This window comes from Leptidea sinapis, chromosome 47 (genome assembly GCF_905404315.1).
Source record: "Leptidea sinapis chromosome 47, ilLepSina1.1, whole genome shotgun sequence".
NCBI classification, from domain to species: Eukaryota; Metazoa; Arthropoda; class Insecta; order Lepidoptera; family Pieridae; genus Leptidea; species Leptidea sinapis.
Window position 1 is genome coordinate 4,345,910 of NC_066311.1, and position 16,744 is coordinate 4,362,653.

The window sequence follows — 16,744 nt, forward strand, 5'->3', positions numbered from 1 at the left end:
GAATTTTTCCGAATGTTAGGCAGCCTTTCAAATAAACGCGGGAAATATTATACGTCCGGTAAACCAATCATAAGCAAATGTGTACATGTAAACATTTTATATATTCTTAGTTTATACTCTGGAATAACGTCATACCAGGGTTATTTATAATGCCGTTCGAGCTTAAGTCTATAAATATTATGATTTAAATTGCTTGTAAAGTTATTATTATTTATTTTAATTTTACTTTGTTCATCTCATTGATCAAATATATTTTGAAATTATACGTCTATAGCCGCTGAAAAAATGATGAGAGTGAAGTTTTAAGATGCGCGCGCATCACTGTAATATAAAAGTAACATGGTGAAGTTGGTTTCTAAAATTTTCTGACGTTTGTGACATTCGTTATTTTTTTTTTTGGTTTCTTCGTTCATTATTAGGATAGACAAAGGGTTCAAGCCCGTACAGCCGTATTCGATATTTAATAATTAATTGTCAAAGCCATCGTTGCAAGCTTTTTACAAAATTGTTCTTTTTATTGAAGTAGGCGTTGCTTTGCGGAAATCCATAATTATTGAAATGTTTTGAGTTTTTTTTTTGAGTTTTTGAGTCTCGTGCCAGAGTTTGGCGAGGCAACATATACTTAGGATGCCTCGCATAGAGGCGAAACACGTGTCGAATTGTTTTAAGACAAATATTGGCGGAGTTAACACTAAGGAAAACTCAAATCATAGAATAGCATGAGGAATAAATAATTTTAAGGATTTTTGCTTTATTAGGCCAAAGATTATTAACTTCTTGCTGTACTTATACATACACACTTTTTTTATTTACATATTGCCATAGATCACAAAATGTTATGACAACTGTACCGTGAGAATACCATACTTTGTATTCTTGTTCCAACTCAAATCACCTCATATATAATTTACTGCAAAAATGTATACACCATTTTTAATAGTTGTTATACCGCAGGTTGTACATAAGGCTGTATCTCAAAGAGCTATAATTTCAGCCAGAAGCTACCAATAATCGAATTAGTTCCCGCTCGACTCCCACTTCCGAGAATATTAACTTTATTTTCTTGATAACACATGGTTAGTCGGCTGCACTGAAAATTTTGCAGTAACGAAATTATTGTGATTGTCTAACGGGTAGAAAATTGTTAGTGAAAGCAGAGATGTTTCTTCCAAATTGATGTTATTATTATGAAATTTTATAAGAATGGTATGTGATTTCGGGTTTCGTAAGGGCGCGGGTTTGGTTCCCGTACCTGGGTACTGGGTACTGGTGTCTGTTGTATCATTTTACATATTATATTGTAATTGGAAATGATTTGTAAATCGATGTACTTAAATGTAAATCTTGATATAAAAGAGTGGCAATGAATTTCTTGCTTCTTCTTCTCATTAGCTCAACCCTTTACGAAGTAGCGGTAGATTCAATAAGAAAAATTTTTTTTTTTTTTTGACATTCATAAGTTTAATTTCCGTGACCTACGTGAATAAACTGATTTTGATTTGATTGGGTACCATAAAAAAACGATCACACCTTCCTAAAAGGGCCGGCAACTATCATGTCACTAGTGACTCCTTTGTACTAATATTTATTTATCATGAACAAAGCATTCAGCAAAGCAAAGCAGATTTTATGACGATACGTCACTCGAACGGTTAGCTCAGTTGGAAGAGCACTCGCACGGAAAGCGAGAGGTCGTGGATTCGAGTGCCACATCAATAAAATTTTATTTTCAAATCGTATTTGTGTATTAATCCTAGAAGTGAGGGTTATCACTTTAAAAACATAACAAATTGTTTCTATTTATGCATACTTTTCCTTGCCATTTTTATGTCAAATGGTAATATGATCGTACGAATTCCCAATAGGAATAAGGAACTAATAAATGCACTTTATAGCTGATTCCTTTGTTTTACGAACACGTCTAGCACTCAGCTAATTAAGGCTTTATCACGCAATAGGGATATATTATGTTGAAGGTAAAACGAGGATGCTATACTGTTTAATCAAAATAGCTTTTCGACTAATTTGAAGAAAAGTAACACATTCAAAAACTATTAATACACATACACAAGTGTGCCAAATGTATGTTCAATAAGTCGTTAAATATAGAATATTTATTTATATAGCTAATGTTAGCCCAATATTGGATACAATACAACGATACACAATAATATAGCTAGAAGGTTATTATCAAATTCAAATTCAAATAATTTTATTCAAAATAGGATTCAAAATCACTTATTGAACGTCAGAAACTACTACCCATTCAAAATAGACTGCCTCAGACCTGAGAAGAACGGCGAAATAACCTCAGCGGGCTTTTAAAAAAAATGGATTACTCTGTAATATCGTACAATAAACATTTATAATTAAAGAGCCTGAGGGTATCATTAAGAAAATCGTTTATGCTATAGGAACCTTTCCCACACAAAAGTTTTTTAACAATTCCTTTAAATTTCGTAACACATTTGTTTTGTACATTTTCTGTGATCATATTATAAAAGCATATACATCGCCTAATAAAAGACTTACTAACTCGACTTAATCGTACGCATAACCAGTTTATGTTTTTTCCTCGTGTTAACATTATGATTGTCACAGTTTCTAGCAAATCCCTCAATTTTCTTCTGAACATTATCAAGAATATATTAAGAAGCAACAGTCAAAATCTCTAGTTCTTTAAATTTTTCTCTTAATGATTCTTTAGGACCTAGTTTATAAATAGCGCGAATAGCCCTCTTCTGCAGCACAAAGATGGTATTAGTATCGGCTGAACTGCCCCATAACAATATACCATAGGACGTAATACTATGAAAATAACTAAAATATACTAGTTGCGCCGTATCTATGTCAGTTAACTGTCAATTTTTTTTAAACGCATATGCTGCAGAAATAAGCCAATTTGCCAATCCTTCAATAAACCCCAAAATCACAACTGAAAACTTATTTTATCACCGAATTATAATGATAATTCATATAATATCTTTTAAATTAATTAAAGCCACTTACTAGATCTAAACCTATGACATCATATTTCAGGATGCGTTACTTCATGCCATCAAAGAGGAATATGTGGAAGCAGTTGAGATGCTGCTGCAGTGGGAGGAGGAACACCATGTTTCTGGGGAACCTTATGTTGGTGAAATTTTTACAATTTTTACTACTATAATATCCTCTGACGACTACAATATCTTCTGACGACCTAATCTACATATTTTTCATTGTTGTAACTTGGTATTTTTTTTCCATTCTGATCATAAACTTTAGTATACTAGCGTAATAGACAAACACACTCCTCATTACGGCGAGATTAAATTAAAAATGATCATGTGTGCAGGTTTTACAGATGTGTTAGTGAGTTAGTGAAGTGTGTAGTATTTTGATTTTGGTCGATCTCTATGACAAATATTGATAAACGGCGTCATATTCACGTATACAATATTTTATTATGTAAGACATATTTTCTTAAATGATTATAATCTCAAGAAAATAGAGTTTACTGCCTAATAAAATGTAATATTTAGTATTTTAGTGCATATGTTCTACAAAAATAAACATCACAAACGTAGTATTGAAGTATCAGTATTTACCTGTGAAATGTTTCTTTAGTTGGATTATTGCCATATGTAACAACACAATCTTGTACATAACACGACACCTTTGTATTTTTTATTAATATCCGCTAAAACACAGAACAATAACGATAAAAAAACTAAAATTAAAATTTGACAGGAGACTAATGGACACTAAACTGTTTTAAAACGGTTTCATGGTCTTCATCTATTCCGTCTCTTTCTCACACCTAGTTTTTATGTAAGGATAGTTATCTCCTACTAAAAACATATGAAGCCTACTTGTTTTTCCCCCTCTTCCATTAATAAATCTTAATATTCCTCAGAGCTGGGAGTCAGTGGAGCCATCTTCAGCCACGTTCACGACAGACATCACCCCGCTGATCCTGGCTGCTCATCGGAACCACTACGAGATACTCAAGCTGTTGCTGGACAGAGGTGCGACCCTGCCGGTGCCTCACGACGTCAAGTAGGTACAGAACTTCTATTTATTCACCATTATAGTGAATCTTTTCTTTGTCCAGAACCATTGACACAATCATAATCATTAATTGGAGTTTTCGCATTTATACTGCGTGTTTACGCCTACATAAGTTCTACAGTTGAGAGGAGACGGTGGGGGAGAAGGGAAGTGACCTGGTTGACCTGCGTTAGCACACGTTTTAGCAACAGACAGCCATCGCCCGGCAACTTAGCGAAACTCTATCGGCCTTACAATTAAACTTGGTATAAAGTTATAACTAAGCATAAACAAAGAATATACAAAATATCGTTGACAACACTGTCAATACAATGATAATTCTGAAGTTTTCCGAATGACAAGCTGCCTTGTAAATAAACGCGGGAAACGTTATACGTCCGAATTAAGCAATCGTAAGCAAAATGTCTAATTGTAAACATTTTACATTTTCTTGGTTTATGATTAGTTATAAGTTTATATTAGTTATAAGCCAATTCTACTTGTAAGGCCGTATAAGTTTAAAAAACCTAAAAACACGCTTTAGTTGAAAAGACAATGGTTGACATTTGAAATGAAAATCAATTCCTGCCTTATTGCCGATGGATGAAAAAAAATTATAAATTAAAAAAAAATCTAATTTTGCAAATTGAAAAATGGAAATTTTTTATCAAATTAATGTATTGTCGTCGGTCCTCGATAAATCTACGAAATTTGAACGAAATCTGGCCGTTTAAAGTGGGTCAAAATCGCGCCCAAATGAGTTGGTTACAAACAAACATACATACAGGTGAAGCTAATAATAATAATAATCTCTCTTTAGTGCCAAGACAAGTACAAAGACGATGTAAATACTACGTAATAAGAGGCGAGACTGCATCTGAGACTAAGTAAATATTGAAGTTTAGTTTAGTATGAAACATGCAAGCATTGATAGATTGACAGATGACGGCTATAATCTTGTAAAAAACGGAGATAGCCGTAATCCATTACGTTTTAAGCAACTGTTCGCTTTCAAACTTAGCCGAATTATACTTCGTCGCCTATCGCCATACAGTGGGAGGCTCCTTTGCACAGGATGCTGGCTAGATTATGGGTACCACAACGACGCCTATTTCTGCCGTGAAGCAGTAACGTGTTAGCATTACTGTGTTTCGGTCTAAAGGGCGCCGTAGCTAGTGAAATTGCTGGGCAACTGAGACCTTACATCTTATGTCTCAAGGTGACCAGCGTTGTTGTATTGCCACTCAGAATTTTTGGGGTCTTTCAAGAATCCTGAGCGGCACTGCATTGTAATGGGCAGGGCGTATCAGCTGTGCGTCCTGCTCGTCTCGTCCCTTATTTTCATAAAAAAAAACAAAAGTAATTAATAATATTTCAAACTAATGTCAAATCAGTGCACGTTTCATACAAAACTTAATTACAATTTTTACTTAGGCAGTCCCACCTCTTACTACGTCTCTAAATCTGTAATCATCTTATTATCATAAATCTAGTTAGTTAAGGTTTTGTTTTAATCATTAACACTGCGTCTCCCATTTTTCGTAAACAAACGCTCTTATTTAATTTGGAAATTCAATAAAAAATATATTATTAATAATAATAATAATATCTTTTATTTGATACACACACAAATAAAACATACGTGCACAAATATTAAAAAAAAACAGATCTGTCAAACTAAAACTAACGTAGAACATGTCTTACAAAAAATAAATAAATAAGTTTTAACCTTAATATTAATTTTACATTAATATTAATTTACTAGAGAAATCCACTACTTGTATTAGATTCAGACCTTTGTTAAAATCATATAATTTATCAAATATTTTCTTAGAACCTACTAGAGTTACCAACACCTCGAAAAGATAATATTTTTACTAATTATAAACCTATTTCTCAGTCAATAAATAGTAAACTGAGATCAGACTACTTTGGTAAATTAGCATTTTTTAATATTGAATTAAACAAATGTACTTCAAATTAAAAAGAGGATTTGGGCGGCGGTGATCACTTAACACTACCAGTACGCTCGTTTGTCCTCCTTTTCCATAAAAAAAATAAGTTGGACAGGACAGGACCGGTCATCGTGGCAATCCTTGGGGGAGGCCTCTGTCCAGCAGTGGCCATCTTCCGGCTGAAATAATGAACGAATGAAGAGAGCTTTTGTGAACAACGTGCGGGGACCCAGAGACTGCACGCGTACGAGTCGCAACGATTCGTTCACCACTTTAGTGTAAACGAATCTTTATGTCTTCTTCTTCTTCGCGTGCCTCTCCGAGTAGCGAACGTTGGCAGTCAGCTTTGTAATTTTAAATTTTTGTCCTTTGTGAGGCGAGATAGTTCTGCCGCACTCGCGATAATAATCCACTCTCGGATGTTACGCAGCCAAGACTTTTTTCTGCGACCTACGCCTCTTCTTCCGGCAACTTTTCCCATCATCATGAGTTGTAGGAGTTGATACCTCTCGTGCTTAAGCACGTGCCCCAAATATGCGACTTTCCTCGTCTTTATGGTTTGCATGAGTTCGCGTTTTTATTGCTTTATGTCATCTAACATAAATTGAGTCAGTAACATTTTGTCATATTCACCAGATGCGGTTGTGATGAGTGTGTGAAATCGTCAAGCGAGGACTCTCTTCGACACTCCCAGGCTCGGATCAACTCTTACAGAGCCTTGAGCTCTCCATCGCTCATCGCCCTGTCTTCCGCCGATCCAGTACTTACCGCATTTGAACTGTCTTGGGAACTCAACAAACTAAGCCGACTTGAAACTGAATTTCGTGTAGAATATAAGGTGAGTACATTAGTGTATCCAATTACGTTTATTTTCAAGAGTGCAGATAGAGGAAGATAGAGAGAGAGTGCCCCTTTCATGCGTGCCTCTCTTTCTCTCCTCCCTCTAATCCCTTGTACTCTTAACATTTTCAGCATACCGTTACAAACTTTCTTGTATTGAGAATAAAACTAGGTACTACCAATGTTTTCTTTCCTAGCGCTGTATTTTATATTGAAATTAGCTCAAGTATAAAACACTTAATAGTATATTTCATTACGAGTGCGGAAAGTCTGGCATTGCAAAGGGTTCCGACAAATGTCTACCCGAGCCGAGGCGCAGCCGAAGGTGAGGGTTGACAGTCGGAACAAGTTGCAATGACGGTTCCGCACGTGTACTGAACAACAATTTTTAATACAGTTGCGAAAAAATTAAGCAATTTAATAGAATAATAAAAACACAATAAACTCAACTGACTAATTATGGAAAATGGCGCCAACCGTAAAAGAATATAAGCAGAGTTTTTTTTTGTTTTCTTCACCCATTCTGGGTAGGCAAAGGGAACTATGCCCATACAGCCAAGTCTTCAGTAGATTTTTTTATTGATATGAAATGAAAATGGATTTTAATTAGATGAAATGAAATGAAACCTAACCGAACTCATTGAATCAAATCATTAAATCCGATATTGAAACAAATTAGTAGCTTCTTTTTAGAAATATTTGCATGAATCATAAAATCTTCTATGAATTTTTTTTGTACAAACATCGTGGTTCGTTTTTTCTTTTTAATGGACATTATTTTGACAGTGGGGAAAGATAACGCACGAGTTCGGAAAAGGTAAAAAAAAGCACGAGTATGTAATAGCAACTGTATTAAAAAAATAATTTCATAACTATTCAATTTACTTCAGTTCTAAAAAAATTGCTCTGGGTGATCACTTAATAAAGGCATAAAAGGCATTTATTTTCTCAAAAATGATTCTCTTAGAATTATTTTTCACGTCATTTCCTTTTGCATGGGCATTTTATTATAAAAGTGTATACATTTACCCTCAAAGCTATTATGTATCTTATGAAGCCTACTAGAATTAGTTACAAGCAATCCCTTATTTCTAGTGTAAAAGTGATTAAAATCACTATTAAGAGCAGAAAGGTGACGATTTTTGTGAACGTATATTTAATTTTCATAAATGTAGTGACAATGATCAGTCATAAAATTTATTTTGGCACTCAGTAATGCAACTCGTTCAAAATTTGTGAACATGAAAAATCTTATATCTTTAAACGATTATTGTATATGTATATATAATCTGAATCTCGGAAACGGCTCCAACGATTGTGATAAAATTTCGTATGAAGAGGATTTCGGCGTCGATAAATCGATCTAGCTATGTTTCAATTTAAAATAATGTAGTTTTGTCAGTGTTTTAATGAGAAACAGCTACAATACCATTAGAATACAAAGGTAAATTTCGCCACTATATACAAGACTTGTAATAGCTCAGTTTGGGCATTGGATGATCCCGGTTCGAATCCCGATGTCCTATTAATTTTGTTTTTTTGTTTAAGTTTTGTACATTCTTTAGAATCCGACAAGGTTCGGTCGTCTGGATATTATTGTATAAAGTATTACTGCAGTGCAAGATGTTTTTTTAAATGCTTAAATACTTGTGTGTACAAAGTTTCCACAATTCTTTCAAAGGCCCTTAGACAGCAAGTTCAAGAATTCGCCACATCCCTCCTGGACCACACGCGCACATCCCAAGAGTTGGAGATCATGCTGAACTATAACCCACTCGACCTGAACTGCTGGGAACCTGGAGAGAGACAAACACTAGGAAGATTGAAACTGGCAATTAGATATAAGCAGAAAATGGTAAGGAAAGCTATTGAGTTGATCTAACCAGCACATATTCGTCACAAACAGGGATTTTTTTTTTTGATGGTACATTATGGAAAAACCATAAATTATTCTGTTCTTTTTTCCTATAAGTTTGCCAGATAAAACAGAGTGGAGTGGCGTTATAACATAATATAAGTAAATTCATTTTAAGGGACATTTTTCGCTTGACTTAAATATTAACAATGCCAAAAAGCAACGTAATAACTACAGGTGTATTGTCTTATTTTTCAGATTTTGCCGTACTGTTTTTTCCTGAAATTCATACTCGTATATTTTAAATCACTAAGCACCCATTAATAAATATATTATGAACTGAGAATAACGGGCGCAAGAAACTAATTGGTAACTTTATTTTTTTTGTAAAATTTTGACCCAATAACACATTCAATCTGTGGTATTATTAAGAAAGCCATTTATTTTATTGTTACATTTAGCTTATAAACGTTGAACAATTACCTTGAATTTCGTAACATATTTGCTATGTACATAATATGAATATTGTGCCTATATTATCCTAGTGAGATGTCCATACTAATAAAATACAACATTTTATAAATCTGTAGACTCTGTCTATATGTCCTATAAACTCAAGAGCTGAAGACCGATCTTGATCCAGGGCCACTCCAAGTCCACGAAATCGTAACAGTGCTTTTGATTGCCATTCCATCCACATATTCCATTCCTCTTCTGAATCCCACTTTTATATCACCACCCATAAAACAGTCGAAAAAGCACCCACCCAAACGTATATACCATAAAACCCATTGCTCGGTAGAAAACACATAAAAAACCTATCACTCCAAAAACGGGCTCTTTAAGAGATACTATTTATAATATCTTTCAAACTATTTTATACCTTTAATGTTTGTTCTTTGTACGCTTTTGGGTCAAAAACCTTCACATACTTTGACAATCAATGACATTTATTGGATCAAATGAAGCCATACAGATCTGTTTTCAATTTTACACATTAATATTGGAAAGTTCTAGACAACATTCTGACTAGGCAAATCTAATTTGATTTTTATCTGAGAATATGTGTTTTTCAGTCTGCGTATTGTTTTCAAATCTTATTGTGAATTAAAATTGCTCTCAAGTAAAAGGGTACTTACATTTCTCAATCGATCGAATGGTAATGAAAATCGCGCGCTTCTTCTTAAGCGCTTCATTTTATGAAAAAGCTGGAAGCGAAGTGTTTTTGAGGGCCATGCGTTGTCATGTAAGGATTTTTTTTATATTGACACACTTTACACAAACTATCTTGCCCCAAGCTGGGCAAAGACTGTACTATGGGTTGCAAGACAATGACATATTTAATACGATATAGTTACAATTTGTTAAGTATTAAAGTAATAACCCTCACTTCTGGCATTAATAACACAAATAGAATTATTCGCGTCTAGAACGAATGAACTCGAACCTCGCGACCTCTCACGTTGCGTGCGAGCGCTCTTTCCAACTGAGCCAACCGCTCGAGTCCCGCATCGTTCATAAAATTTTGTTTTCAGTTTTATTTGTGTGTTATAATTACAATTATCATAAATAAATACAATTGTACCTATCAGATTCGAAACCGGAACCTCAAGCTGAGTAGACAGGGTAGCTAAAAGTATGCTTTTTCAATATCACATCCGTTATAATTCAACTATTTTTACCTCAAAATTCTATGTCATTTGTTCTAGACGCGAATAATTCTATGCATACGAAATTAGCGAGTTATTTTTAAAATTTTAATTAGCTACACCTGTGGGTATCTCAAAACAAAAGAACAATTCATTGTTACTCGTGCTCCATTTACCTTATGTTTCATATTAATAGAACAATGCTTGAACAATAATCTAAAGTCTTATAATAATTATAACTCATAAAAAATACAAAACTAGTCTTAAACTTACTCTGACCATAAACACTGCGACAATTTAAAAAATATTATATTTGAATTTGGAACCTGTCATTTTATATGAATATTTGCTAAGCTTTCTCAGATTAATATTTAATATCGTTGTGCTGCAGAAGAGGACTATCCGCGCTATTTATAACCTATGTTCTAAAGAATTGTTGAGAGCAAAATTTAAAGAAATAAACATCTAAACTGTTACTTCTCAATATATTCTTGATATTGTTATGTGTGTGTGTGTGTGTGTGTGTAAATTTGCTAGAAACTATCACAACAATAATGTTAACACCAGAAACAAACATAAAATTATTATGCCTACTACTCGGCTAAATCAAGTTAGTAAGACGTCTTCTGTGGGGTATTGTATATGCTTATACAACAAGATCCCAGAAAATTTTCAAAACGTACTACGAAATTCAAAAGAAATTGTTGAAAAACGTTTTTTTATTAAAGAGTTACTATAACATAAATGAGTTTCATAATGATACCACTATATATTGGTAATGTAGCGACCGCCTCCACGCAATTAAATAATTCTTATTGTACGATATAACATTGTAAATATATTTTTAGGAAAAAAATGCCCGCTGAGTTTCTTGCGCCCATTCTTCTCAGGTCTGAAACATACTTTTGCGAATGAATGGCAGTTTCTGACCTTTATAAGTGATATCATATCCTATTTTGAAAAAACATATTTTAATTTTAATTCACGAGTTTCTAAGCACAGGATGTCAGGTGGGTATCACAGAGCACCTTATATTGTAAAAAAGTAATATGTAATATTGTGTTTGGATTAGACGGGTGTTGTAGCTAGATTTTTTTTAATGACAATAAGTGACGAGACGAGCAGGACCTTCAACTGACGGTATTTGATGTGCCCCCCGTTAATCTCATTTGCCCAGTAATTTCACTAGCTACAGCGCAGCATCAGACTGGAACACAATAATGCTTATAAATTACTGCTACAGAAATAGACGCCGTTGTGGTACCCATAATCTAGCCGGCATCCTGTGCAAAGGAGCCTCCCACTGGTGCATCTCCAACCTGTTCCTGGAATAATATACGCCAGGGACTCTACAAAACTACAAGCACTTGAGAACCACAAAGTTTCAGAGAAACTGTATTTCCATGTGCATAAAAAACTAAAATCATTAAATTCTATGGAAAAGGAGGACAAACGAGCGTACGATCACGTAATCACCGTTGCCCACATTCTCTTGCAACACCAGAGGAATCACAGGAGTGTTGCCGATCTTTTAAAGCATACATAAACGTAGATATTATGAATTCAAAAGTCGAAAACCCATTAGTATATCTACTTTGTTTTGCATGTCATAAATACGACTAGTATGTTTTTTATTAATACCTGACCCAGCAAGCGTTGTATTGATATATAAAAAAAGAACAAATATGAATAAATACTTAAAATGTTTGTGGTATATAAAATAGATGACCACCGATTCTCAGACCTACTAAATATATCATACATAAAACTTATCACCCTTAAAAAAATTTCAAAAATTTACAACAATTATAATCCCGGAAAATGTACAAAACAAAAGTATTACGTTATTCAAAAGAATTGTTAAAAAAACTTTTGTGTGGTAAAGGTTACTATAACATTTCTTAATGATACCACAAATTGGGAATGAAGCGACCGCCCTCATGCTATTAAATAATAAGTTTAATTGTACAATATTACTTTGTAAACATTTTTTATGAAAAAAAAAAAAACATAAGCCTGAGGCATGGCAAGGTCTGAGGCATACTTTTTGGAATGGGTGGAAGGTTTTGATTTTCAATAAGTGTTTTCACATCCTATTTCGAATAAAAATATTTTAATTTGAATTGTTTTAACGTTTTGACGGTTTCAGTTTGTGGCACATCCGAATGTTCAACAGCTTCTTGGTGCTATCTGGTACGATGGACTTCCAGGCTTTAAAAGAAAAACATTCGTGGGACAATGTATTCAGGTATTTTGTTAAATACTGTTTACTAATCCAGCAAATACATATGAAGTAGAATCTCTTCATGTCAAACTCCAATTAGGAAACGAATACACAATTCTCGAAATTATGTTCCTAAAATCTCCATTACTCAACATCTAAATCCTTTTTTTAACTGCCTTCAAAAAGATCGATCGATATTTTTTTATGTATATACACCGATTACTCTGAGATTTATGATCCGATTTAAGTAGTTCTTCTTTTGTTTGATGCGACATAGATGCCATTTGGTCACAAAAAATTTACATAGTTTGGCCCAGTAGTTTTCATTTTATGAACATTTATATGAAAATTATCGTCTACCTGGATGACATTGTTTTCTGTGTACGGTTTTTTTCGGAGTTTTCATTCAGGTTGATTATATATTATTAGAAATTAACTGACACTAAAACGTAAAAAATAAAAATAAGCTACGTTTAAAAAAACCGACTTCAAAAACTGAAAAGTATCAAATAACTAAAAATTTAATTTAATACACCTCTTATGCAAACCTTTACCTTTAATATTAATAAAATACTATTTTTGTATGTGCTACATATTGATAGCTTTGACACTCGTCACGCGTGACTTTGAGCGGGATAGCTTGGTCTAGAACAAACAACCCAAGCGAACAGACACGCGTGGCCAGACAACCGAAATAATTACAGTAAGTAAGCTGTTTATAATATTAAGATTTTTTTTAGGGCTTGGCACTGACTTAAACCCTTTCAATAGGTAGCACATATAATTAATAGTATTTTATTAATATTAAATGTAAAGGTTTGCATAAGAGGTGTATTAAATTAAATTTTTAGTTATTTGATACTTTTTAGTTTTTGAAGTCGGTTTTTTAAACGTAGTAAGTCAAAAAACTCAAATTCATGTATTACCATTATTCATCTTGTAGTGACCAAATTCTGCATAAGTTGAGAATACTAAAACTCAATAATTATTATCAACTAGCTGACGCGACAGAAGCTGTTCTGTCGATAGAAAAGAAAATGATGTAAGTTTTCGGGACTATTCCCGAATCTCTGTAATCTCTTTAGAAAACACATGAACATCGGAAATGTGTAAACAAAGTTGATTATGTAGTAATAAAATGATAAGGATTAATATCATATTTGTGTGAAAGTTATTTATGTTACTGTTGTGTGATAAGGGGTATTAGAACACGAATGTGGGTTTATAATAGTATCACATGAGTTTTTTAATACCTAATTATCAACAGTTGCATACAAGACTTTATTTACACCCATAATATGAATTATCTTTAAAAGATTCTGAAACAGTTAGCTTTAACATTAAAATATCCAGTCCTAGTAACCATAATAGCAACCAAAGGAGTGTCATTATGAAAACGGATGATGTAATGTTGTACTGAATTTCATTACAACACTCGTTTGGATAATCTAACTGTTTTAGAATCTTTAATAGAGGATTTAAAGTGTGGTATATAAACAGCTTTTACATTACCGCTATGCCAATTATTTAAATTATTAAATTGGATATACTATGTTATCCTTAAGTGATAGACATATGCCATCGCGGACTTTTCTGTAGACCTATATAAGATACATAATTCTACCATACATTATTTTGTTATGTCTCAAAGGGTTTAGACAGCGAAATCGTTTATCGAACGGCTCATTTTTTTCCGACACCTCCAACAATTATCGTTAATGTACACAAATATTTATACAAAAACTTAAATAATTATTAACTAAAACCTTCGTCGAGAATCACGCTATCTATTGAAGAAAACAGCATGAAAATCGGTGCAGTAGTTTTTGAGTTTATCACGAACATACTGACAGACGGACGCGGCGGAGAATTTTGTTTTATATAAAAAAATATATAATATAATAACAGTATGCTGCCTAAAAAATAAACAAATAATTTTATAGGCATACTGTTAGGTTAAGTCATCATTGATAAGTTTATTCAGTGATTACATGTTTTGACAATAGAAATATTTTAGTTAAATTTGTATAATAGTTTAGGTACTTCAATATTATATAGAAATCCAGACCTCGTTTCGTTCATGTATATGTAAAACAACTAAAATTTTCGCTGACAAAGTGTATATTAAAGTTTGTCCCCATAACACCTTATTAGCAATATTTATAACAAGAATTAAAAAATGGCCTACAAGCAAATTAAAAAAAAATGTCTCTTCTGATGTAGCGCTGTGTATTACACGGTGATGCGAAGACTACCGAGTGTAATTGTAAAGGTATGATACCAAAAAATTGTTTTTTATGAGTTACTAGTTGGTTATACAACTACAACTGACAAATGAAATAGAAATAGAAATAGAAACACACTTTATTAGCAATAAAAAACACTCACACAAAAAACAATAATTTACAATATGAATTAAAATATTAAAATACTAAATTAATTACCGTAACAATAATAGATTAAAAATAAATAAATAAAAATAACAGTGTGAGCGTGATTCCCTGCTAAAAGGAGCTGACTCAGTATATTGTTGTGTCAGTGCAGAAGACACCAATACAACACTGGTTTTCAGCAGCCCCTCGTGACATTTGAAGTAGAAAGTTCCTTTAGTCTTCCCATTGTAAATTAATTTGCGTAGGTATCAAAGTAAGTAGTGTAATAAAATAAAAATAAGTAAATAATTGTAATAATAATAAATATTAAATCGTACTATAAACTAAACGTAACTGTATATAATATAATAAAGGAGGCATTAGGTACTATAAATGAGATATAAATATATTGGTGAACATTAAATAATGATAAAAATACAGAATTGTGTTAATTTATAAGATACATTGCAATTGCGATTCTAAAATAGTTTTTTTATATTTCAATCTGAAATTTTGGACATTTTTAATAGTCTTTATTAATGGTATTGCTTAGATAATTTATACGTCTTGAAAGAGTCTCTTGGTATTAGAAGAGCGATAAAAACAGGCCAGGTTAAATACTTTAGTGTGCGTGACAAGCTACGTCGTACACTCGCGATTTGTTTGATACTTTGTGTTTGAGTGCGTGCCCTGCTCAAATTAGGGGCTTACTCGAAACTCACAGCTGTCACAGTCATAAGCTAGAAGCTATGTGTGTGTGGAATCCGCATGAAAGTACTTATGTACTCCTTCTCGAAAAGGTGCAAAAAGATTTTCTTAGCTACCTTAACAAACGTATGCATGGATACTACCCCTACATGTATCCCACAAAATTTCATCTGGGTACATTAGGTTACAACTCCCTCTAGGTTAAGCGAAAACGACAGCAGCTCACAGTTATGTGCAGAGTTCTCAGAGGTGATATAGATGCGAATGTTGAGCTATGTAGAATCTTTGTACCGGACAATTACTGCTCGAGGCGCAGGCATAGATTGTTCGCGAGTCCGACACATCCTACTGTGGCTCGCACCAACTCACCTATACCTAGGTCTCTCTCTGCTCTCAACGCTCTTCTCGAATCCAACCCTGCTTGTGATTTATTTGCAGATAGATGGCAGATGATTTTAAAAGAGTGCTTGTGTTTTTGAGAGAGGAATGGATGAACGGTATTTGGATGTCAATTAATTGTTAGTTATTTACAGTAAACTTTGTATTTATTAACTATTATTTGTGTAATATGTTTAGTTTGTTGTATGTTGTATTCTTACTTTAATATTGTAATAATTGGCTTGCGCCGTTTTATTAAAGTATAAATAAAATAAATAGTCTATCTAGACGTATTAATGATCTAAGTGTTATTATATTTCTTGTTCTAGGTCGCGAAACTTGGCGCTATGTTCCCGATATACTGTTCAATATACATGATGGCACCTGATTCAGAATACGGACAATTCATGAGGAAACCTTTCGTCAAATTCATCTGTCACAGTTCCTCGTATATGTTGTTTCTGTGTTAGTATCATTTAATTACATGAACTGAGCTTTATGTCTTGATAAACTGATATATAACACGTTTTTCATTTGGGGATTTTCAATATTTTTCTGGCTGGATTATGATAATTCGTATTCCAAACATTTCTATCAGAAATGTCCTAAAAATAAATTCCAACGTGGCAACAGTTATAATTAATATAATGGCTTTAAAGTGTTGAATGTACGCTTCAGCAAAGCGTTTCAAAATTTTGGCTTCAAGATTTTGAGACGAATCTAAAATTATT

The 16,744-nt window shown here is 33.2% G+C and overlaps 1 protein-coding gene across 4 annotated transcripts in view; it reads left to right on the forward strand.

Annotated features, from left to right (window-relative positions):
• Positions 1–16,744, forward strand: part of LOC126978083 (transient receptor potential protein) — a 79,339-nt gene that overhangs the window by 41,422 nt on the left and 21,173 nt on the right. For all 4 annotated transcript variants that reach the window (XM_050826797.1, XM_050826795.1, XM_050826796.1 and 1 more), the window contains exons 4-9: positions 3,040–3,135; positions 3,899–4,041; positions 6,624–6,825; positions 8,509–8,682; positions 12,481–12,579; positions 16,343–16,478. In XM_050826797.1, the coding sequence (XP_050682754.1) occupies positions 3,040–3,135; positions 3,899–4,041; positions 6,624–6,825; positions 8,509–8,682; positions 12,481–12,579; positions 16,343–16,478 (850 nt within the window). The remainder of the gene's footprint in view (positions 1–3,039; positions 3,136–3,898; positions 4,042–6,623; positions 6,826–8,508; positions 8,683–12,480; positions 12,580–16,342; positions 16,479–16,744) is intronic.